The 23,299-nt window shown below is 37.2% G+C and overlaps 8 protein-coding genes across 8 annotated transcripts; 4 read left to right on the top strand and 4 right to left on the bottom strand.

Moving 5' to 3' along the window:
- Positions 1 to 2,075: 2,075 nt before the first annotated feature.
- On the bottom strand, positions 2,076 to 3,209 carry LOC120624853 (chorion class B protein PC10-like). Its single transcript, XM_039891587.1, has 2 exons — positions 3,119 to 3,209; positions 2,076 to 2,668 (listed from the first exon to the last, which is right to left on the bottom strand). Exons 1-2 carry the CDS (start codon positions 3,167 to 3,169, stop codon positions 2,162 to 2,164), a joined length of 558 nt encoding a protein of 185 aa, XP_039747521.1. The 5' UTR covers positions 3,170 to 3,209; the 3' UTR covers positions 2,076 to 2,161.
- A 1,188-nt stretch (positions 3,210 to 4,397) lies between these two features.
- On the top strand, positions 4,398 to 5,188 carry LOC120624852 (chorion class A protein Ld2/Ld41-like). The gene is made up of 2 exons (XM_039891586.1): positions 4,398 to 4,497; positions 4,687 to 5,188. Exons 1-2 carry the CDS (start codon positions 4,399 to 4,401, stop codon positions 5,074 to 5,076), a joined length of 489 nt encoding a protein of 162 aa, XP_039747520.1. The 5' UTR covers position 4,398; the 3' UTR covers positions 5,077 to 5,188.
- Positions 5,189 to 7,792: 2,604 nt separating this feature from the next.
- LOC120624851 (chorion class A protein Ld2/Ld41-like) lies at positions 7,793 to 8,589 on the bottom strand. Its single transcript, XM_039891585.1, has 2 exons — positions 8,483 to 8,589; positions 7,793 to 8,287 (listed from the first exon to the last, which is right to left on the bottom strand). The coding sequence occupies exons 1-2, from the start codon at positions 8,531 to 8,533 to the stop codon at positions 7,898 to 7,900; spliced, it is 441 nt and encodes a 146-aa protein (XP_039747519.1). The 5' UTR covers positions 8,534 to 8,589; the 3' UTR covers positions 7,793 to 7,897.
- Positions 8,590 to 8,830: 241 nt separating this feature from the next.
- LOC120624850 (chorion class B protein PC10-like) lies at positions 8,831 to 10,414 on the top strand. The gene is made up of 2 exons (XM_039891584.1): positions 8,831 to 8,925; positions 9,838 to 10,414. Exons 1-2 carry the CDS (start codon positions 8,875 to 8,877, stop codon positions 10,342 to 10,344), a joined length of 558 nt encoding a protein of 185 aa, XP_039747518.1. The 5' UTR covers positions 8,831 to 8,874; the 3' UTR covers positions 10,345 to 10,414.
- A 2,225-nt stretch (positions 10,415 to 12,639) lies between these two features.
- On the bottom strand, positions 12,640 to 13,896 carry LOC120624849 (chorion class B protein PC10-like). The gene is made up of 2 exons (XM_039891583.1): positions 13,805 to 13,896; positions 12,640 to 13,302 (listed from the first exon to the last, which is right to left on the bottom strand). The coding sequence occupies exons 1-2, from the start codon at positions 13,853 to 13,855 to the stop codon at positions 12,766 to 12,768; spliced, it is 588 nt and encodes a 195-aa protein (XP_039747517.1). The 5' UTR covers positions 13,856 to 13,896; the 3' UTR covers positions 12,640 to 12,765.
- A 230-nt stretch (positions 13,897 to 14,126) lies between these two features.
- LOC120624848 (chorion class CA protein ERA.1-like) lies at positions 14,127 to 14,769 on the top strand. Its single transcript, XM_039891582.1, has 2 exons — positions 14,127 to 14,201; positions 14,315 to 14,769. The coding sequence occupies exons 1-2, from the start codon at positions 14,151 to 14,153 to the stop codon at positions 14,702 to 14,704; spliced, it is 441 nt and encodes a 146-aa protein (XP_039747516.1). The 5' UTR covers positions 14,127 to 14,150; the 3' UTR covers positions 14,705 to 14,769.
- Positions 14,770 to 18,263: 3,494 nt separating this feature from the next.
- On the bottom strand, positions 18,264 to 19,128 carry LOC120624847 (chorion class CA protein ERA.1-like). Its single transcript, XM_039891581.1, has 2 exons — positions 19,026 to 19,128; positions 18,264 to 18,719 (listed from the first exon to the last, which is right to left on the bottom strand). The coding sequence occupies exons 1-2, from the start codon at positions 19,074 to 19,076 to the stop codon at positions 18,330 to 18,332; spliced, it is 441 nt and encodes a 146-aa protein (XP_039747515.1). The 5' UTR covers positions 19,077 to 19,128; the 3' UTR covers positions 18,264 to 18,329.
- A 201-nt stretch (positions 19,129 to 19,329) lies between these two features.
- On the top strand, positions 19,330 to 21,005 carry LOC120625401 (chorion class B protein PC10-like). Its single transcript, XM_039892452.1, has 2 exons — positions 19,330 to 19,446; positions 20,338 to 21,005. The coding sequence occupies exons 1-2, from the start codon at positions 19,396 to 19,398 to the stop codon at positions 20,896 to 20,898; spliced, it is 612 nt and encodes a 203-aa protein (XP_039748386.1). The 5' UTR covers positions 19,330 to 19,395; the 3' UTR covers positions 20,899 to 21,005.
- Positions 21,006 to 23,299: the final 2,294 nt, after the last annotated feature.

Below are 23,299 nucleotides of genomic sequence, written 5' to 3'. Positions count from 1 at the left end.
GTTTTCCTTTGCCGGTATTTACTATTACAAAGAATACTTATAACAATTTATTAATACAAAATAATTAATTTAGAGCTCTGATCGTCCACTCAGCTTCAATGCGAGTTGGCGAGCAATTATTAGAAAATAAATATTTTTTCGACATTAAACACATCTTCATCTAGCCCCAAAGCATCGTAGCTTGTGTTATGGGCACTAAGATAACTGATAAATATTTAAGAATCATATGCATACATACATATAATATATGGATAAACACCAATACAATCCCAGACCCATACTTCCAAATGTGCGAATCGAACCCACGGCCTTAGACTCAAAAAGCAAGTTCACTGCCCGCTGCGCCAATCGGCCGTCATTACATTTAACTGCTTTATTCTTAGCATGTTTGTTTAACGAAATTCTCAGGTGCCGTCTGAGATATCTGATACTTAACCCCTTAGGCTTTGGATATAGCTTGCATCCTAGTGAATAATATGGGATACTTTCAGCCTGCAAAATAAAACAGTAGCCGTGTGGTGAATATCAGATCATAATATGTACAATTATTAACCTTTTGTCCAGCAATTTGTTCGGCTATTGATGATCACCGAATCATTTATCGTCTTATATAATCAAGCGTCATGTCTCATTTTGAACACCTTAAGCTTACTCCGTATCTTACCATCAAATATTCCAGCTATGCATCAGCTCTCCGGATGATCGGGCAGAAGCAGACTCGCCATGGATCGTGCAGTATCGTGTATAGCACAAGAGCGGCGTATTGACATTGCGTATCATCGCCCATCGACATAATATGCGACCATGATACGCGTTGGCAAAATCGGATAGTGCAAATGGATTTAGGGATATATTTGGATTCAGCTTTAGATAATGTATCATGAAAGAAGTTCCTTAGAGTAACAGCCTAAAGTTAGGAGAATCGCAGAATTCGCAGAGAGGGTGAAGCCTGACAATATTTCGTGATCATCTGGAGCTACGTGCTCTCCGCCGCACGGGTTGTACAAGAACGCTCCATAACTTGGAGATACGTCTATGTCGGTAGGGTGGTAGCTAGTAACGGCTGAAGCCTCTAACTGAACCAGGCCAGAGGAATATCAGAATTAATAAATTTCGAATTTGACCATACCGGGGTTGAACCCAAGATCTTCCATTCCCAATGTAACTGTAAAAAAATCTGATCTATGCAATGCAATCCGAGATGGGCATAATATATATATATATATATTATGCCCATATCGCCATTGTACCTAACGTTCCCGGTAAGGTTTAAAATATTGCATTGTGCATGCATGCATGTCTTCAAAGCATCTTTGCGAAATTTTTTAAAGAAATAGCTTGCATAAGAGCAAAAAAGGTTTGGAATATCCAAAAGTGCACGCTTCATAATCTAATTTTTCTCTAAAAAAAGTACCTTAAACTTTTCACCGCATGCGTGCGCCAAGTCCAAGTCACCTGTTTTTTTTAATTTTATTATTATCATTAAGTATCAGTCAATGATGTAGATGGAATAAGTAAAAATACTTTCAACATTTCGCGCCATTCTCGACGTAAATCAACACAATAGCTCGCAAGCATTGTGAACGAACCCAATTTTAAACTTCATAAGAGACACACTAAAGACAAATCAATTTATTTTAGTTTTTTATTAATTGTAATTAAACGACAACGAATTACCCAGAGATTTTCAATGCAAACAGCGCGCTGCGTATATGAAGCTTTAAAAAAAAAACTTAAGTCAATTTTTACTGTTGTGAGAGTGCCTGGAATATTAATATATTTTTTTTTTTACTTTAAACAAAATAATTGTTTTAAAAAGAATCAAATACATTTAAACGAATATTTATTGTTTTATATATGATAATATTATCCTATAAGTGCAATGTGAGAAAAATAGTCATTTTTAGTTTTTAAAAATCCTTGACATTTAAACATCGGGAGAAGAGCATCACCTCAACGCTTCGCTTATGAGGCGTGCAATAAAACTTAAACAACATATGGCATCGTATCTAATTGTAATGATATATTAATAAAAACCTGGTTAGGGTAAAGCTTATAAAAATTAAAGACGGTGATTATATTTTTATACACAAGATTTTATTTTAGGTTTAATTTTAAAAACAAAAAAAAAACAAATAATTCCTTTCATAACTATGAATTATTACAAAGCACCACATCCGCAACCTCTGTTATAGCCGTACCCGTATCCAGGTCCGGCGATACCGGCTTCATAACCCAGAGGAGCGTACCCGTAGCCCAGCTCTCCCGCGACCCCAGCGCCGTAGCCGAAAGGCCCAGCGTTGACGCCCTCGCTCAGCATGGCCACATTTCCGCTGCCGCAGCCGTATGTGATGGCTCCAGAACCAGCGGTAGGCAGAGCACCTTCAAGAGCGACAGCTCCCAAGAACGGCATAGCACCAGTCACGGACAGCGGGCCCTCGTACGCGTTGTCAGACGTCAGCGACAGCCCGGTGACCGCGATGGGAGAAGCGCTGGTGATCTGGAAGCCTCCTCCGTTGGAAGCTGCGGGCGCGAAGGCGGCGGCGCAAGGGGTGGCTAAGGCAGCTTCAGCGTAAGGTAAACCGTTCCATGCCCCAGCGTAGGGGGCGGCTCCCCAGGGGGCAGCTAAACCGTTGTAGGCGTTGCCGATACATTGACTGGTGATAACCTTAAATACACAAAAATAAATGAATAATCAATTGTAAGTAATGCCGCGTCGTTAGACGAGGGGTTAGCAAGTTCGACATCAGCTCACGAGGCCTTGGTTAAATATCAAATGATCTAAATATACAAGTTTTTTTTTTGTGTGTGTATCAAACTGAGGCATAGGTGTTAAGCCTCATGTGCTTGTGATTATACCGGCAACCTCGCCCTTCAAACCGGAATACAGTTTTGCAACAATGATGTTTTACGGGAGAAATAAGCATGACGGTACAAAAAACGTGTTTTTGGTATTTTTAGCTCATTAATGTTAGTATTCAACATACTGTTTCATAATGCCCCTGACTTGGCACGAAACCCTTTGTATGCAAGTCCAACTCGCAACCCTTTTCTTATTTGCTAAACATGAAAGTCTCATGAACAGTGAAATTATTATGTACAGAACTCAAAAACTAACCTGAGCTAAAAGAGCTTGAGCACAGAAAATAATGGCGACCTTTCCTATCATGGTGATTGATTATTAATAATCGAACTTATGAATATTTTCATGTAATATAATGGACGTTTTTATACTAATTTAGTTACATAATAACTTTTAACGACATTATTTGTTACACATATAATATACATATACTGTTATCTATATACACAATTTCATTAATGAGGCAAGTTTTATAAATTTCTTAATAAGCATTATTTTTATTGGTAATTAACCATTTTCCCTGACTGATATCTAAGAAACTCGCAGAAAATCTCTCTCAGACGTAAGACAGTTAGACTTATTGAAAATCCCAAAAAGACCTGCACCTTGTAGCACCGAAGAGAAATCAGCTCTCTCTGTGTAATATTCTTAAGAATTTTTTGCACCACCACCCTTTTTCTCTGACAATTTAAAAACAATTTTCTCACCTCTTAGATGCCTGGTATTCTTCTACCACGCGGAATACCGGATAATTTCTGCCGCGTAGAAAAATCTTTAATCTGCTTGTGCACATTCCTTAAGAGCCGGCAAAGCGTTTGGGGCTCCTCTACTAGTCAAAAGACGTTCTATATATATCTCTGCCTAAGTAAAGTCTGAGCAAAGTGAAAGTGTGCCCTGTATATTTCAGTCTTAGTCTGCGACTTTAGAATTGAGCCAAGAGGGAAATAAAAATATTAGTCTAATAAAAAAACTAAAGAAACAGCTGTTAATCGTTACTTTTCGTAAACCATTGAATTTATAACTAAATATTAATTTTTATATTTACCTTTTCTGTTATTAAAATGATTAAATGTTGCCTATTTGTTAATACTTGGTTAATTCAAAGTTAGACTATCCACTTTTCACATTTCTGCCAAATATTTTTTTCCGGTATAAGACTCCGGCCCTGACTAGTTACCACCCTAATAACGGACTCATGTCGCCAAGCGATTGAGTGTTCCGGTACGATACCGCGTGGAAACCGTTAAGGAGTATCATGGGTGTTACATAACTCTTAAACTCCTAAGACATTAGCCCACTACCATCTTAGCCTGCATCATTACTTTCTAGTAGGTGTGATTAGAGTCAAGAGCTAGCTTATAGGTTATTAAAAAAATAGCCCGGGAATCAAATCTAGGGCCTTGTGATCTTATCCATCATGCTCACCGCTAGGCCAAACGGCAATTTCTATTGGTCAATTACAAATCGTGTTCATATACATTGTACATTGAATAAAGTTACATAACTATTATCAGAGTTTATTATAAAAACGGTAAATGATTATAGAAATCAATATTCTACGCTTGGCATCCTCAAGTACAAACATGTCCTCCTTTGCTTTTCTTTTACTTTGCGTCCAAGCTTGCTTGGTACAGGTGAGAAAAGAAGTTAATTACTTTTATTAAAAATTGTCCTTTTTATTATTAAAAAACATGTAACATATTTACACTCAAGTTTACGTTCTAATTGGGGTTCCTCAAATATCCGAGAAATAAGTAAAAAATCGAAATAATAATGTAAGAAATATTGGGTTAGAATACGAAAATTCATTTTATTTATTGCAGAATGTATTCAGTCAGTGCCTCGGTGCAGGACCAATTGGCTACGGCCCAGGCATCGCCAACGCAGCTGGCCTAGCTCCAGGTCTAGGACCATACGGCTATGGTGCTGGGCTGGCCGCTGCACCATTCGGTGTGGCACCAATGGCTGTTGAGCTCGGTGGGCTGGGAGCAGGCTTGGCTCCGGCGGCTATAGAACTCGGCGCGTACGGTGGAGCCGGCGTCGGTGACGTAGCAGTTGCTGGTGAGATGCCAGTTGCTGGCACCACCCTCGTCGCTGGACAGGTGCCTATCCTTGGCGCTGTGCGATTCGCTGGTGATCTGCCAGCCGCTGGTACTGTCAGCATCTCTGGCAGTTGCGGATGCGGATGCAACCGAGGACCTCTCTACTACTAAGCAAATAAAATACTGTAGGTACACAAAACAAATTTCAATATAAAATGTTACTTTATTTTAATGTTGTTAGAAACTGTTTATAAATGTATTAAAGAATATTGAGTGGAGTAAATGTATTTTATACTTTTCATTTCCCTAAACGACTTCAGCTTTGTTCAAATTAGGTGATTATTATTATATCCTATGTGTTCATGTTTATTTTATTTATTAAAAAATGTATAGTGCATAAAAAATTACAGGCTAACGTTTACAATTCAGTAGAATGCCTGAAAAATACATAAATATTTATATATCAAACTACATCCTATTTCATCAAGGTGAAAGCGGGCACACTGAAAGATCCAGAAGGAAACTTTAAGATCCACAATAAATAAAATAATAATAAAAAATATACTACGACAATACACACACATCGCCATCTAGCCCCAAAGTAAGCGTAGCTTGTGTTATGGGTACTGAGATAGCTGATGAATATTTTTTTATGAATATAATACACATAAATACTTATAATATACAGATAAACACCCAGACACTGAAAAACATTCATGTTCATCACACCAACATTTTCCAGTTGTGGGAATCGAACCCACGGCCTTGGACTCAGAAAGCAGGGTCGCTGCCCACTGCGCCACTCGGCCGTCAAAACAATGGATCCAAGTGGCCCGCGGCTTCGCCCGCGTTGATTACGAGACGCAGCGTACTGCTACATAGTCTACACCAAACCTCAATAAATAAAATGCCAAGCGTAAAGTTATTTCAATCGTACTGGAAGTGCCAAATAAACAGACCTTTGACATTAAGTACACATAGTATTCCAACATATTTATAAGCAAACGACTGAGGTGTGAGCGAATACATCGGTTCTTGCGCTTGCTGCTTAAATTTTTAATTTTACCCACTATTTGAAACCTCCAATCACGTAAAAATTTCCAATTTGAAATGCTCGTCCAGAGGACTTAATACTTTTAATTCCTCATAACAAATGACTGCATTAAATGACTGCAAATAATTATTTTTTTTTTAAATTACAAATTATTAGAATAGCAATAAATATTTCAAGATTATGAAAAAACAATATTTACGCCCCGAAGTATTCATTTCTGTGGTCGTCCTCACAGCATATTTCAGTGTCGTTCCTCATACACCACAGACTATTGGTTAGTTGGCATTAAGGTTAATGCCTAATTTAACTTAAATTCTAAATAGTGGTAGTATTATCATTATAAACTTTTATAATCTATCCAGTTTAGTAAATGGTAAGTAAAAATGCAAGTATTCAAGAAAGTACTTTCATTTCGCCGCCCAAAAGTTTATAATCAACATTTTTACATAGAAGAATCCTAACTCGTTTTCAATGATGATCTAATATCTAAGACATTTTCAAATACTGAGCAAAATAATTAACCTGTTCCACCACCTGGCATAGTTCCTGATAAGATGGGTCAGGCCCCATCGTAGCTTACGTCTTTAAAGCCGCTGTCAAATCTTCGAATCAATATTGTAATTAGATTAGTTGCAATAGATCTACCCTTTTTATCAATAGTAGACTTTAACAGACTTTACCAAGACCACCTTGCATTTGGGCCTTGGAACTAATATTTATATCTTTCTAGATTCTAGAATAAATAAGTACTGCATCTTGAGATTGAAGAGAACAAAAGTCTTTCTATTTCGTTTTGGCCACATCCCACTAAAAAGTGAAAAACATCCTCGATCCGCTTGGCAGATTTTCCCACTAGGTGTGCTATTTAAGGGGATGTGCCCGGACCGAAGTCGTAAGGCTAATACAAAATCACCTTTTCCCAGTTTAACGCCAGCAAATCACAGTGATTGAGAAAGATATGGTTGGAGGGTTGGATAACAAATGTCCTTACAAATCTGTAATCGAATGTTCCTTAATGTTCCTTCCACATGTCAAAACTCTTTTCCTCAATTATAAATTTTAGGTAACCTAAATAAAGAAGTATCATATGTTAAGTAGCAATGCGATGCTTCTTTGACTAGGCGATCGATTTCCTCGCTACCCGGAAACCTATGTGGGACGGACTACTGAAAATAACAGGACAAATTTTCTGTATAGATTTAATAATATCATAAGCTATTGTTCCCCCTCAAAAACATCTGTAGTTCATTTTAAAATATGTTGGAGAGCAATTTTTAAGTCAGTAAGGATGTTATAGTTGCCAAATGCCAAGGAATCAACATGCTAAAGCTTCTGCTGTACCTATATAAATGTGTATAGTACACATATTTGTATAAGCTTATAATTTATTCGAATATTTCGATTGAGTATCTAAAATAGCCATACCAGCCTCATCTGTTCCTTTACAACCATCCGTGTTAATTTAATAAAAATTGTTATACTTATTAGCTAAAAAAGACGTACCTATAAATTTTATTAGACGTATAAATGAATTGATTGAGTAAAAAGTGGGTTCATGCTCTAAAGCCTTCTCTCCTATGAGAGAGGAGGCCTATGCCCACCAGTGTGACTAGGCTTAATAGACTAACTATGAATATGCTTACTACTTGGAAAAGTGTTATTTTTTATTAAAATCTGACGATTTCTCTTCTATCGTGTGTCATAAACACACACATCAAATATGGCTTTTATTTTTTTTTTTAAATAAATACGACCACTTCGTATGTTTAAGTAATTTGTAAAAAAATGGTCGTCCATGGAAATTATAAGTAAAATAATACATTTACTGCACTTAATATTCTTTAATAAATTTAACAGTTTGTAACAACATTTAAAAAAGTAACAATTATTTATATTGCAATTCGTTTTATGTACAGAATTTTATTTCCTAGTAGTAGTTTAGTAGTAGAGAGGACCACGGTTGCAACCGCATCCGCAGCTGCCAGAGATGCTGACAGTGCCAGCGGCTGGCAGATCACCAGCAAAGCGCACAGCGCCGAGGATCGGCACCTGCCCAGCGACGAGGGTGTTGCCAACAACTGGCATCTCGCCAGCGACTGCTACGTCGCCGACACCAGCTCCGCCGTACGCGCCGAGTTCTATAGCCGCCGGAGCCAAGCCTGCTCCCAGCCCGCCGAGCTCAACAGCCATTGGTGCCACACCGAAGGGTGCAGGGGCCAGCCCGGCACCATAGCCGTATGGTCCTATACCTGGACCTAGGCCAGCCGCGTTGGCGATGCCTGGACCATAGCCAATTGGTCCCGCACCGAGGCACTGGCTGAATACTTTCTGTAATAAACAATTTAAATCAATGACTGTTTCTTTCATTATTAAATTTCTGTTAATGATATCGTCAATGATAGAACGTTAATATGATGATTCGAAATAACAATAAATTAAAAAATAACTCCTACGACCACAGTATGCCCTTTTGTCTTAATTTTATATTAAGGTTTAATTCAAAATTGTAACTTTAGTTCTTACCTGTACCAAGCAAGCTTGGACGCAAAGCAAAAGGAAAGCAAATGAGGACATGTTTGTACTTGATGATGTCAAGTGTAGAATATTGATTTATATTTCACTAATAGGTTTTTATACAAAACTGCGATAGCAGTTAGGTAACTTTTATCAATGGACACGTTATTTAACAATCTTCCTTTATTATATTGTAATACAATAATTATTGTATAATTTGTTACAATTTAATCATTATTATACAAAATTAATCATTATAGTAAAACACACAACTCAAAATAATAATTATGGCAATCGATATCTATGTAAATTGGTTAATGTAATTATGTAACCAACTGGGTATATAAAGTTATGTTATATTACATGAAAATATTCACAAGTTCGCTTATTAATATAATACAATGTTTGGAAAGATCGCTCTTCTTTTCTGTGCTCAGACACTTTTAGCTCAGGTATGTTTTTTTAGTCATAATTATCTATATATCAACGGAGTAACCTTTTAATGCCACAAATGTACCGGTTAGAGATATGTCAACGATATTAGACCCATATCTGCCCTTAATCGATTTCTACGGTAGGGTGGTAACTATAGCACGGGCCGAAGCCTCTTGATCAAATTGACCCTGTCGGAGATAGAACCTGGGGCGTCAGCTTATAATACCACTGCGCCAGGGAGGTCGTCTAAACATACCTACTTAGTTCTTTATTTTAAGAACATGTCTCTATTTGGAAGTAGTTATACTGTTGTTAGCCTACTGCTTGAAGAGGAATCACAAGATTTATTATACATTGTATGCATTCGTTCAAGTTAAAAAGTAATTTGACCTGTGATATAAACCTGCCCTTCGTTTTGACTCAGACTTCCGAGCCGTGCGTTCGACTCCCACAACTGGAAAATGTTTGTGTGATGAACTTTAATGTTTTTCAGTGAGTGGGTGAGTGTATGTACGTTATAAATATATATGTAACGTAATAAATGTCTATTTAATTACGTTACAATACATATTTATTACATACAGTACATACAGTATTTACTATTATAATATACGAGTACATAGGTATATTCATAAAAATATTCATCAGGCATCTTAGTACCTATAAAACAAGCTACGACTACTTTGGGGCTGGATGGCGATGTGTGTATTGTCGTAGTATATTTATTATTTTTATAGTTATTAATACACTTAATGCGTTTTTCATCAGATGAGCGACAAGTCACAAGTACTTATAAAACGAGATTGAGAATTATTGCATGTACCTACATAAAATTGCATACATGAATTTAGTTGAAGAATTGCGTGGAGACCCAATATCATCTTTTTGGAAATAATGTCTGTGTCCTTAATTTTATTGTTGTTTTTTAGGTTATCACCAGTCAATGTATCGGTAACGCGTACAACGGTTTAGCTGCCCACTGGGGAGCCGCCCCCTACACCGGAGCATGGAACGGATTACCTTACGCTGAAGCTCCCCTAGCCGCCCCTTGCGCCGCCGCCTTCGCGCCCGCCGCTTCCAACGGAGGAGGCTTCCAGATCACCAGCGCTTCTCCCATCGCGGTCACCGGGCTGTCGCTGACGTCTGACAACGCGTACGAGGGCCCGCTGTCCGTAACTGGTGCTATGCCATTCTTGGGAGCTGTCGCTCTGGAAGGTGCTCTGCCAACTGCTGGTTCTGGAGCCATCACTTACGGCTGTGGCAGCGGAAACGTAGCCATGCTGAGCGAGGGTGTCAACGCTGGGCCTTTCGGCTACGGCGCTGGGGTCGCGGGAGAGCTGGGCTACGGGTACGCTCCTTTGGGTTATGAAGCCGGTATCGCCGGACCTGGATACGGGTACGGTTATAACAGAGGTTGCGGTGGTGCATTGTACTAATTGTACTGAATAATTTGTTTTGTTGTTATAAAATATTCTTAAATGTATATTTGGAAAATAAAGTATTGTTTTATAAGTTACAAAGCGTTTATTCTTTAAAATGAAATTACTTGGTAAGTATAGTTCATAAACTTAATGTCAAAGATCTCGGGAAACAAAATAACAAAAAAATACACTGTTGAGTTCCGTTCTCCGACTTCATCTCGGTAGAGTTTGTTTTCATAACCAGTGGTAGAGTCACTGCAAACAGACATACTTGACGATTCAATCGTGCTTCCCTTCACCCCATTGTTTGTACCTTGTCTCAAAAATATGCAGACAATATTTTCATTACTTTTTAGTGTAAAGTATGTTTTACTAAAAAAAGCAAGTGCGATAAAAGAAATAAAAACAAACACAGTAAAAAGAGATTTTCTTTATACAAGTGTGTTTTCATTATATTCTTAACAAGTTGAAATTAACTTTACAAAAAAAGTAAACTAAAAGATGGTTACATTGAATGAATGAATACAGTTTTATTGCCCACCACATAATAATACAGGAAAAGTTATAAGAAAAGGAATTTCGAATTTGGTAGTATCTTCTTATTTCACGCAAAAACGGATTCACTGGACTGTTTGCATAGAGATAGCGCCAGTATGTGCTGGAACATTCATACAACAATTTTTATCATCATCATATCAACCCACTGCCGGGTAAATACAGGACACGGATCTCCTGCCACAATAAGAATGGTTCAGGCCGTTCACCACACTCACCCAGTGCAGAATGGTGGACTGCACACATGAGAAAATTATGGAGAACTCTCAGGCATGCAGTTTTCCTCACGATGTTTTTCCTTCACCGTTGAAACAAGTTATTTTCAAATAACTTAAAAAGCAGATAACTTAGAAAAGTTAGAGCTACGTGCTGAGATTCGAACTCGGCCCCTCGAAAGTGAAGCCGTAGTCTTAAACGCTAGCCTAACACAATTCAAATTCAAATTCAAATATGTTTTATTCATGTAGATCTTATTACAGGCACTTATGAAGCCATCATAAAATTTAACACAGTCTAGTTAATGTTGAGCTATGAAGTAAGATCAATTCATACCCAAGCTTTTATATCATACATGCAATCCTTAATATTATAATAAGATTTTTCTATAAGCTTGCGTTTTATATAAAAATTTTATACTGATCGAAAATAAATTCACGCCGACCAAATTCATCGGCAAAAGCTGAATAAATAATACCTATTATATTGATTGAACTCGATAATAATTTATGAACTCAGCACATTCACTCGAGGTTGCGTCCCCAACTGTTACATCAGCATTATCAAATCAGTTTCATCGCATTTATTGAAGACCTTGTATCTAAATTTTTATGTTAATTAGCGTAAGCATAACTTTTTATTATTTAGGACACACGATTATAGTCTAGTGACCTAGAAACGGACATAAATTAGTGACTTTATTGTCTGGAAAAAGTACAGAAATCCTTTGTAGGGATGGGCAAACGCTTTTTTACAGGAAGTTAATATAAGATCTACCTTTACCTAAGTTTAAACAATATATTAAAACACATTTAACCAATCGTGGTTCGAATCGATTGATGAATTCCTTAACGACAAAACAGAAAAATTCCAAAGATTGTTAAACTATAAAATTATGTTGGAAAAGAGCCATCTGCTTAGTTTCTTGCCGGCTCTTCTCAGTGTAATCTGCCTTCCAAACCGGTTGTAGAGTCACTACAACAAACTAACTTGACATTTCAAAAGTGCTTATTAGGCCTACTTAAAATGAATGAATTTAGAATTTTTAGAATTTTGAATTGAGTGGATGGGACTTCGGCTTCACTTTCCGGGGGCCGAGCTCGGGCGCCAGCGCGCACCTCTAAATATCACTTGCTTTAACGGTAAAGGAAACCATCGCGAGGAAACCTGCTTGCCTGAGAGTTCTCAAAGGCGGATGAAGCCCGCCAATTCGCTTGGCCAGTGCGGTGGAGAAAACCTAAGCTCTTCTCATTCTCCGAGTTATTCTTAATTATTCTTTTTACCCTGCCAACATTTTAAGTTGGATCTAATCTTAATCGGGATAGATTTAAATTTTAGAGGTAAATAATAATATGGAACGGACATTAGCGTCGTCTGTGCCAATGTTACCATATACTGCGATCACCAATCCGTCAGCCCATTGAGGTGATCATGGCAAACCCTCCCCTTGATCCAGCAGTGTACTTTAATAGGCTATTGATGAATATAAGATTAAATATAGTTAAGTATAACAACATAATAAGAAACGAAAACAATTTTTAATTATTTTATTCTTTATCATGTTAATTTCAAAAAACAACTTTTTTAAACATACATTTTTACAATGACTTATGTACGATGAATACTGTTACTAGCACATAACCTTATTATAAATATTAAAACTATTTAGTACAAAGCACCACAACCGCAACCTCTGTTATAGCCGTACCCGTATCCAGGCCCAGCGATACCGGCTTCATAGCCAAGAGGTCCGTACCCGTAGCCCAGTTCCCCCGCGTACCCAGCGCCGTAGCCGTAAGGCCCAGCGTTGACACCCTCGCTAAGCATGGCTACGTTTCCACTTCCACAACCGTAAGTGATAGCACCGGCACCAGTAGTTGGTAATGCACCTTCTAAAGCAACAGCTGCTAAGAATGGCATAGCACCAGTCACGGATAACGGACCTTCGTATGCGTTTTCAGATGTCATGGTTAAACCGGTGACGGCCATAGGGGATACACTGGTTATCGCAAAGCCTCCTCCATTGGAAGCATCAGGACTGAAGGCAGCCCATTCAGCGGCAGCTAAAGGAGCAACGGCACAGGGAGTAGCAGCCCATGGAGCAGCTAAAGATGCTTCAGCGTTCCATGGAGCTGCAAAGGGTCCAGTTAAGCCATTAGCAATTCCATTGTAACCAGAACGGAGGCATTGGCTGGAGATACACTGGAAGACGTAAAGTAATGCATAAATTATGATATCTGTAATCTTTTTATTCTTTTTCTTTTTGGTTTATTGGTTCTGCGCGTTGAGCGATTGAACCATTGTCAATTGAATCTTCTTATTCTTGCTCTTATCCCTTACTAAATGTGTTACGGGACGCAACATAAGTTACGGGACGCAGCTTACTGCTACATAGTCTATGGAAGTGTTAAATATACAAATTATCATATGTCACCTAATATAGGTGCAAATAGTATTTCAACATGTTTAAACAAACGACTGAGATGTGCGCGAATAATAAATCTGTATCTAAATCGAATTACAATAATTCGTTTTATCACTTTGTAATTATAAACCGATATAAAATATCAAAGTTTATATCGGTTATTCCGTTTAATTCCATCTTTCTCCTTAATGTCTACCCTGGCCAAAAACTGTGCAACCCGCAGTGGGTTGAAGCAAAGATGTCATTCCATTCAGAATTTTTAAAAATCTATTTTTTTACCTGGACAATAAGCGCTTGAGCACTAATAAAAAGAACTGCCTTCGCTGCCATTGCAAGAAAATTTTGTGTTATTTGTTATATGTAAAATTGGTTAATGTGATGATATAAATATTTTAGTATATTTTATACTTTCAATATTTCCAAAGTTTAATGATAAGCATTATCATCAATACGAAAAAAAATTTAGAAATAATACAGAATAATGAACTTAGGTCATTGTTTAAAAAACCTTAATTATGTCAGTATTCAATGATAACAATAATTACACAACGAACGCCTTTATTATTTAAAATCTGAAGCTAAGCAGGTAATCAATATTCTACGCTTGACAACCTTTAGTACTAACATGTCCTCCTTTGCTTTCCTTCTGCTTTGCGTCCAAGCTTGCTTGGTACAGGTGAGAATGATAAACTTTTGAGTCTTTACTAAAAAGTTATTTTAGTAATTTTTAATTCCTTTCTATTTTTTCTATGCTTCTAGAATAGATCATCATAATTAAATGATTTTCAGAATGTATTCAGCCAGTGCCTCGGTGCTGGTCCAATTGGCTACGGCCCAGGCATCGCCAACGCCGCTGGCCTGGCTCCAGGCCTAGGGCCTTACGGCTATGGCGCTGGCCTGACCGCTGCGCCATTTGGTGTGGCGCCAATGGCTGTGGAGCTCGGTGGGCTGGGAGCCGGTTTGGCTCCAGCAGCTATAGAACTCGGCGCTTACGGCGGTGCTGGTGTCGGTGACGTGGCGGTCGCTGGTGAGATGCCAGTCGCTGGCACTACCCTCGTCGCTGGACAGGTGCCCATCCTCGGCGCTGTGCGCTTCGCTGGTGATCTACCAGCCGCTGGCACTGTCACCATCTCTGGAAGCTGTGGATGCGGTTGTAACCGCGGTCCCTATTACTATTAGGCGTTAAACGTTATAAAAGTATATTGTTAAATAATAATAATAATAATAAAATATGTTCTACACTACTATGTCTTATATTTATACATTTTTTAAAGTATGTCATCATCATTATCAGCCCGTTAACGCTTCTTTAGCTTTCTTTGGGCAAAAGTCACTGCCATACTAGGGTCTCAGAGCATAGACTCACTGCGCTGCTAGGCTATTTATTCATTCTACCCGATTATTATCGTACAGAATAATAACCGGCTAAAATAAAGTGATAATAACCAGCTTAAATACGTTTATATTTATAAATTTGGCTGGCTAGGTCAAGTCTGGCTATTTGTAGTGACTACCCCCGGTTCGTAAGAAATTTCCATGAAATTTTCTTTCCGAAAACCACATTTCACAATTTAATAATAGGTAATTATTCCATCTTGTGTGGAATGAAAACGGAGCGGCCTGTTTTCAACTAACTTTCTCATGATTTATGAATACGAACGAACAAACAAGATTAGTTCTTGTTTGTTCGTTCGTATTTTTCTTCCATAATTATAATTAAAACCAAGCAGACTGCAGATGGCCCATCTGTTGGTCCAACTATGTACTTTAAAGGTATGATTGTAGTTGAAACTCTAAAAGCAAGAATAGATATATTATGCAGGTCATTTTTTGAGTACAATGATATAAAGCCTACTCAACCCCACAAAGGAGTTCTGCACCTTTCGCAGACGATATGCAGATATCACTAATTTATGTCAGTTTCTGGTAAGTCGATTGTTAATTTCAGCTTTTTGTTTATAAAGAGTAATATTTTGTCTCACAAAGACTATATTATTATAGATAATTTAAGCGAGTAAACTCAGCTCAGCTGCATATGCAATCAGGAAAATTAGACAGCTTACCGATTTTGAAACAGCTAGGCTTGTTTATTTCGCATACTTTTGCAGTATTATGTCCTATGGGATCTTGCTGTGGGGAAAAGCTGCAGATATTGAAAGTATATTTATACTACAGAAAAGAGCCGTACGATCAATATATAAACTTGGATCACGCGAATCGCTTCGTGAAAAATTTAAACAAATAGGTATTATTACAGTAGCTTCGCAATATATCTATAATAATATAGTCTTTGTGAGACAAAATATTACTCTTTATAAACAAAAAGCTGAAATTAACAATCGACTTACCAGAAACTGACATAAATTAGTGATATCTGCATATCGTCTGCGAAAGGGGCAGAACTCCTTTGTGGGGTTGAGTAGGTATACGCTTTTAGGACATGATTCCTAAGGAAATTCTTGACCTACCAATGCATACATTTACAAAATTGTAAAAACGCATCTAGTACAGCGAGGTTACTATACATTTGATGAATTCCTCAATGACAAGGTAGATTGGAAGCAGCCAGCCTCGCTCTCATCTCCCGCAAGATAGAAAAATGATTGTAAATGTTGATGTTGGAAAGAGCAACTACTGAGTTTCTTGCCGGCTCTTCTCGGTAGAATCTGCCGGAACCGGTGGTAGAGTCACTACAAACATACATACTTGACGTTTCAAAAGTGCTTATAAAGTAGGCCTACTTGAAATAAATGAATTTGAATTTGAATTTTAAGTTGCATCGCTATCTTCACTATATGAATCTTTACTTTATAATATCATAAAGCTGAAAAGTTCGTTTGTGTATTTCGCACTACCAGTAAAGTTTAAAAAAACAGTTTGAACGACTTTCCAAAACGTAAAGATAATAAGTACTAGATTTTCCCTGCGGCTTCGCCCGCGTAAATTACGGGACGCAGCGTACTGCTTCATAGTCTACTCCTACCTCAATAAACCATATACCAAACGTAAAGTTTTTCAATCTGCACTGGAAGTGCCAAATATAAAAACCTATGATATTAAGTTCTTGCTCTTGGGGCCTTATTTACCCACTATTTGAAACAAAAAAATCAGACTTTTTTATCAAACCTGGATTCAGTATCGTTAAAGCCTTAAGTGAAGGGCTTGCTGGTTTAAGCTGAGGATTTTCTGTCATCTATCTCCAAACATATAATATAAACTATAGTCGTAAAAATGTAATAGGCCCGTTTTGACATTTGTGCAAGACCATAGAATGTAACTTGCAACGAAACTGAAAGAAACAATAAAATAAAAATAAATTACATACAGTGTTTTAAAAAATACGTAAATTTTTTTGGGACGTTAAATAATAAGAAAGAATATATCGCTAGTATTCTTTTTGCGCTTACTTTATAGTAGCCTACAATTTATAATTATTATTTAACGTCCCAAAAAAATACGTAAATTTTTTTGGGACGTTAAATAATAAGAAAGAATATATCGCTAGTATTCTTTTTGCGCTTACTTTATAGTAGCCTACAATTTATAATTGTTGCGAAACGTTCCGAAAACAGTTACGTTCTCAGTCTTTTTTTTTATACTAGAGCTGTAACCATTTATTTTACTATAGAATATTGTGTAGTAATCTTTACTGCAAAGAATGAGCTTGGTTCTCAAAATGGGTTCTAAATAATGAGTCTGAGTTGATGTATCTGACCAAGCGGCACATGACTGAAGCGTCCCCGCGCGCACTGCGCAGTTTTTCGTTCCTCATCTTGTAAAGTTGACTGTGCGCTCGTTTAAGTTTGATATATATTGTTTACTATTACGTTAACTATGGCTCTTCTATTTTGGACATTAATTTAAACATAGTGATTTGACTCAATTTTTGTGTTTGTTTTTATATAGTACTAACTCTGTTTCAACATGTTGAAAAGTGGACGTATAATCAACAGCCAGTCACGCGTATTGGTTGTGAAGTTAAAGGAATACTTTGAACGAACGAACACTTTACAATACATAATAATATCAATCAAGTACTGATACAAACTTGAATTGATTTATCGTGAGTATGGAGTCCCGAGTCTTATGGTTCCATAACTAGTTACGTAGCGATGACAAATGTCAAAACGGGTTTATTACTTTTTTACAAATATAATAGTATAACCAGCTATCCAGTACAAACAGCATTATTTAAATCGGTTAATATTTGACGGAGTTTTGGTGTAAACTTTCATCCCCTCTGCCAATGGAAGTTGGAACTGAGCTGAATTTCGGGATGAAAAGTATCCTATAACCTCAAATCGTGCAAACTTACATTTATATTCTTTCAGAAGTTTCAGCGTGATGCGCAGCTATGATACAGACATACAGACAATAGACAAAAATTGGCTTTAGTGTCGAATAAAGAACCCCTCACTTATTTCCTCCACCTACAAAAGGTAATATTGACTAGATCTTCACGTAATTTGCAATCTTGGCAAAATTATAATAATAATAGAAAGATTGTGAAAATCGGTGTAGTTATGGCGGCGATATGAAGTAAAATCGACAAAAAGTTAACTAAGAAAAGTTAGAAGTACGGGGATTTTAACTCGTGTTAAATGAATCACTTTAAAATATTCATTTCCTAATAAACTACATTTTTTATTTATTTGATGGTCATTTTAATGTAGTTAAATTTAATAATACAGAATGTCGTATGTACTACTTAATTATAAAGTAAGAAAATAAATTAGCATTAAAAAATATTTTATTATTATCCAACAACACATATTTTTTTCAATATGTATATAAACTTTAACGCTTAATAATAATAGGGACCGCGGTTGCAACCGCATCCACAGCTTCCAGAGATGGTGACAGTACCAGCGGCTGGCAGATCACCAGCGAAGCGCACAGCGCCGAGGATGGGCACCTGTCCAGCGACGAGGGTGGTGCCAGCGACTGGCATCTCACCAGCGACCGCCACGTCACCGACACCAGCACCGCCGTAAGCGCCGAGTTCTATAGCCGCCGGAGCCAAACCGGCTCCCAGCCCACCGAGCTCCACAGCCATTGGCGCCACACCAAATGGCGCAGTGGCCAGGCCGGCGCCATAGCCGTAAGGCCCTAGACCTGGAGCTAGGCCAGCGGCGTTGGCAATGCCTGGGCCGTAGCCAATTGGACCAGCAGCGAGGCACTGGCTGAATACGTTCTGAAAAACGTGAGATGGTTAGTTATTTGATATAAGAGCCATCTACGCTTGTTTACCAAAGTGCCTTGGATAGCTCTTTAATAATCGTTAAAAGCCCACCAACTTGAACCGGAGCAGTCTGCGAGGGTTTAAGCTTCAAATCCCATCTCTATTGAGCCAGGAAACTTATGTCCAGCAATGGAATATGAAAAGTCTGAGGGTGATCAGATCTATGTGACATTGTTCGTATATACTTAATTATGTTCTCATGATAAAAAGTATGGTATTCAAAACAGAAAAACAAAGAAATCAAAGTTATGCTCTCACCTGTACCAAGCAAGCTTGGACGCAAAGCAAAAAGAAAGCAAAGGAGGACATGTTTGTAATTGGTGATATCAAACTTATAATATTGATTTCTATTTTACATAGAGAATTTATACAAACAGTCAATATCAGTTATGTAACTGTTATCACAAATTATTGACATAATAAATTTGTAAGAAACAATATCCTAACTTTAGTAGGTATTCATTTTATTTCGAATTAACTAAAATTCTAAGAATATTTCTAATAATGCTTATCTAACTAACTTTAGCAATATTCAATGTATAAAATGTACTAGACTATCTGTAAGAACACATTCAAAAAATACACTTGTTGCAAAAACTACTTATAACTAACTATATTATTATTAACAATGGTATCTAAAGTAGTTCTTCTATTCTGCGCTCAGGCACTTATCGCCCAAGTGAGTATTCAATAATATTTAATCAGATGTATAAGATGTATAAGTCCACACCGTGGGTAGGAGACATTTTTTCCACGGGAATGGAAAATTTACTTAACACTTCTAAAAATAATCTACTGAGGATCTGAAAGAAAAATTTATTGCAAAATTGGGTTAAACAGCATCTTGTCTATTTGAAAGAAAAATGGTGTTTACCAACGAGTAGTGTGGTGGTTAAAGCTGATTGATTGATGCCATTTAGATGCATCCATTGAGATATTAAATGTAAGGTCACATTTACATTTAATATCTTGCCAATCATGACAGCCAGTTTGATGGCGAGTTTGCGCTCTTATCCTAAAAACTAAACATAATGCACTTAATTACCCCAAACAGTTTTTTATTGTTACTTATTATTAACCATTTTTACTAATATTAACCAAGAAAAACAGAGAAAAATATACATATATAAACTAAACAAGTAAATTACTAATTACGTACATAATGTCAGTCCGTCATTATTTTTAAGGGCTCCTTCACTGACCTTCCTCTCCTCTCTAAACCAATCTATGCTGTTAAATATTTTTGGAACCATAAAAAGATTTATTCTTTAACCATAATGATTAGCCACTCTAGGTAGTACTTAACTTTTAAATCTGGTATTTTCTTTTAAAGCTACATTTTTTTTATTAATATCTTTAGCTAAAATGTAGTTGATTCTAGTATCTATTGGTAATATTAGTCAGCGTGTCGGCAGTCTATGCTCAAAAGCTATTTCTGTCTCTTAAAAGATAAAAGGACGATGATAGGTATATTTCCATTATCTGGTCGTAAGCGGCATTGCGTTAAATGTGTTTTATTGTTTGTCCCGAAAACGAGTAAGTTTTGAAGTAATGTTTGTTTATCCTCTAGTGCATCTCCAGCCAATGTATCGGAAATGGATACGGAATTGCTGATGGTTCTGCCTGGGGCCCAGCTGGTATCACTGGTTCTTGGGGTGCTCCTTACATCAATGAAGCTCCTATAGCTGCCTCCTGGGCTGCCGCTCCATGTGCCGCTACTCCATATGCGACTGCCGAATGGGCCACTGGTTTTGCACCTGTTGCTTCCAACGGAGGAGGCTTCACAATAAAAAGTGCTTCCCCTATTGCGGTCACCGGAATATCCATGACATCTGAAAACGCGTACGAAGGTCCGTTATCCGTGGCTGGTGCTGTACCATTCTTAGCAGCTGTTGCTCTGGAAGGCGCTCTGCCAACCGCTGGTTCTGGAGCCATCACTTACGGCTGCGGCAGCGGAAACGTGGCCATGCTTAGCGAGGGTATCAATGCTGGGCCTTTCGGCTACGGCGCTGGAGTCACTGGCGAGCTAGGCTACGGCTACGGACCTATTGGCTATGAAGCCGGTATCACCGGACCTGGATACGGGTACGGTTATAACAGAGGTTGTGGTTGTAGTGGAGCCATTTATTAAAATATATAAAGTTATAATCATTCCTTTTAGAAGGCAATTATATTAATTATTTTTTGTTGAGTTACTCTTTTTGTGTAAAAAAAAATAAATAATATTTGGTTACCACATTTACCCTTTTAATTTTGTTCTAAACCTTTTTCACTAATCAACTAACAATTAAAAAAGCTTATTTTGCTATGGTCTTCAGAAACCACAATTACTCTATGACATGTAAACCTTAGTCGTAACACCTTAGTCGTTTGAATAAATCGAATAATATACTTATTACTTGTTGTAAGTATATTATTTACAAGATTATACAAGAGCTTTAATCCACCCACTATTTAAAACCTTCACTTCAATCACGTAAACATTGCCAAACGCAAATAGCCGGCCCGCGAACCTATTCCCGTTTTGCCTTAATTAAATACCTACTTTTAATTCCTTATAACTAATGACGTGCATATAATGTATATAACGTGCATATAACAGCAGCACTACATATTAGTCGATGGCGCTGGTAAGCAAAGTTGACCCACGTCAGTAAATGGATGGGTGCTTGTGTTTGGATATTTGATACATAATTTTATATCCCTCAGTTCTAGCTCCTATTACAAACAAAGAATAGTTATCGCTAAAAGTAGTATCAAAATTGCATTCGTAGTTTATTACCAAGTTAACCAAGTCCATTTCTTACATTTTTTATTCAGTATCATTTGCTGCTATCCGCTGAAGAGTTCTGTCCTCTAAGTCCAATCATATTCATCAGATCTAGCCGAAATTTGGACTTATATATTAAACTAAACTATTCAGTATAAATAGTGTTACTTAAATCGGTTAAAATTTAACAGAGTTATGGTGAACTCAAAGTGCAATTTGAATTAAGTAATTCTTTATTTCATCGTGCTGCGCGGCCTAAATACAGACAAACGCGAATGAAAAAAAATACAGGTTTGGGTTCAGTTCAGTTCACTGAACCCCAAAAGAAATATTTTAAAAATATCTTCAATGTAAAGAATTTTACCCGTTACAGTTTCATTATAAGAATAGGTTTTGCGACATTTGTGAGGACTGTTTTCTTGGTTAGCCTCCTCAACACCGCAGTTCTATATTTGAATATGTAAAAAGAAGTTACATCGCAATCTTTTACATCTGTACTTATTATTATAGGTTACAATGTTTGGCACTACCAGTAAGTTAAAAGAATATTTACGTTAAGTATCTGATTTATTAAGGATGGTTGTACACTATGTATCAGAATACTACATCCGTACTTTTTCTGCGTTACAATCCCACATAATTTGAAAAAAAATCACAAAATTATAATTTTGTGATTTTTTTTTAATTCACTAAAACCATGCCGTTGTCTGCAACCTCACCTGGTGGTAAAAGTTAAGGTATACCATGAATATTAAACCGGTTTCTACTCACCGGAACGCTAGATTGCTTGGCGGCACCTCTTTTTAGGTACGGTGATAACCAGTTACCGCCAAAGCCTCGCAACAGGCCAGACCAGAGAAGACCGGAATCGAAACAGGGAAATCACAGCTCTCACTGCGCCTGGAAGGTCGTCAAAAGTTATTCCGTCACTTGTTTTTAGATTGTCAGCACGATGCCATAGTTTTACAGACTAATTTCAAACATTAATATACGTATACGTACGTATACATATATATATATAAATGATATATATAACTCGAATGGGAGGAGAATTTTGGCCGTTTTATGCAATTTTCCTGCTGTATGCAAGATATATCCCTGGTAAGAAACCTAGTGCACGCCACTGTATGTACGGAATTAAAAATAATAAAAGCTGCCGGACTCCCTTCTAATTTTCTCATATGAAAATGTATAGCGGACACAGCCGCAAAATTGATTATATTATAGAATGTGTATACTCGTAGTAATCGCAGTACCATTTGATATGATTAAGGATTGTAACGATATCTTATACATTCAAATCTTTTCAGGTATTTAGAAGTAAAGTTGGAAAAAATAAACTCACATCCATATATACTTATATTTTTACCAGCTGTTGTCTGCGAATTCGTTTTTATTTTAAAGCCTCTTGTTCATGAGTGGTATTCAATTTAGGAGGAGATCTAAACATACAAAGTGCAATACATATAAAATATACCCGTAGTTTTTATGTAGATACTTTTTCAATTAAGTGTTGGTCTAAAAATAACTATTCTTCACCAGATATGGCTCTCTCTCTATTAAAGGAAAATTTGCCTGAGTGTAACCATTCTTTTAAATTCACGCATGTTAGTGGCTCTGACGTTATTAAAGCCTTTAAATTATTAATTAATAAAAAAACAAATGATCTGTGGGGCATTTCCGTAAACGTTGTCAAATCATTAATTGATATTGTTGCACCCGAATTAGCCTTAATATTTAATAATTGTATAGATTGTGGCGT

Source organism: Pararge aegeria, chromosome 7, assembly GCF_905163445.1.
Source record: "Pararge aegeria chromosome 7, ilParAegt1.1, whole genome shotgun sequence".
NCBI lineage: Eukaryota > Metazoa > Arthropoda > Insecta > Lepidoptera > Nymphalidae > Pararge > Pararge aegeria.
The sequence above is the reverse complement of the archived record's forward strand: the minus strand, read 5'-3'. Positions and strand labels throughout refer to the sequence as shown.

Excerpts from the sequence above, each read along its gene's own strand:
- LOC120624853 (XM_039891587.1), bottom strand. The coding sequence starts at position 3,169 with ATGATAGGAAAGGTCGCCATTATTTTCTGTGCTCAAGCTCTTTTAGCT. Across the intron at positions 2,669-3,118 it reads CTCAAGCTCTTTTAGCTCAG|GTTATCACCAGTCAATGTAT; the intron begins GTTAGTTTTTGA and ends TGTGTATTTAAG.
- LOC120624852 (XM_039891586.1), top strand. The coding sequence starts at position 4,399 with ATGATTATAGAAATCAATATTCTACGCTTGGCATCCTCAAGTACAAAC. Across the intron at positions 4,498-4,686 it reads TCCAAGCTTGCTTGGTACAG|AATGTATTCAGTCAGTGCCT; the intron begins GTGAGAAAAGAA and ends TATTTATTGCAG.
- LOC120624851 (XM_039891585.1), bottom strand. The coding sequence starts at position 8,533 with ATGTCCTCATTTGCTTTCCTTTTGCTTTGCGTCCAAGCTTGCTTGGTA. Across the intron at positions 8,288-8,482 it reads TCCAAGCTTGCTTGGTACAG|AAAGTATTCAGCCAGTGCCT; the intron begins GTAAGAACTAAA and ends TGTTTATTACAG.
- LOC120624850 (XM_039891584.1), top strand. The coding sequence starts at position 8,875 with ATGTTTGGAAAGATCGCTCTTCTTTTCTGTGCTCAGACACTTTTAGCT. Across the intron at positions 8,926-9,837 it reads CTCAGACACTTTTAGCTCAG|GTTATCACCAGTCAATGTAT; the intron begins GTATGTTTTTTT and ends GTTGTTTTTTAG.
- LOC120624849 (XM_039891583.1), bottom strand. The coding sequence starts at position 13,855 with ATGGCAGCGAAGGCAGTTCTTTTTATTAGTGCTCAAGCGCTTATTGTC. Across the intron at positions 13,303-13,804 it reads CTCAAGCGCTTATTGTCCAG|TGTATCTCCAGCCAATGCCT; the intron begins GTAAAAAAATAG and ends TACGTCTTCCAG.
- LOC120624848 (XM_039891582.1), top strand. The coding sequence starts at position 14,151 with ATGTCCTCCTTTGCTTTCCTTCTGCTTTGCGTCCAAGCTTGCTTGGTA. Across the intron at positions 14,202-14,314 it reads TCCAAGCTTGCTTGGTACAG|AATGTATTCAGCCAGTGCCT; the intron begins GTGAGAATGATA and ends AATGATTTTCAG.
- LOC120624847 (XM_039891581.1), bottom strand. The coding sequence starts at position 19,076 with ATGTCCTCCTTTGCTTTCTTTTTGCTTTGCGTCCAAGCTTGCTTGGTA. Across the intron at positions 18,720-19,025 it reads TCCAAGCTTGCTTGGTACAG|AACGTATTCAGCCAGTGCCT; the intron begins GTGAGAGCATAA and ends CACGTTTTTCAG.
- LOC120625401 (XM_039892452.1), top strand. The coding sequence starts at position 19,396 with ATGGTATCTAAAGTAGTTCTTCTATTCTGCGCTCAGGCACTTATCGCC. Across the intron at positions 19,447-20,337 it reads CTCAGGCACTTATCGCCCAA|TGCATCTCCAGCCAATGTAT; the intron begins GTGAGTATTCAA and ends TTTATCCTCTAG.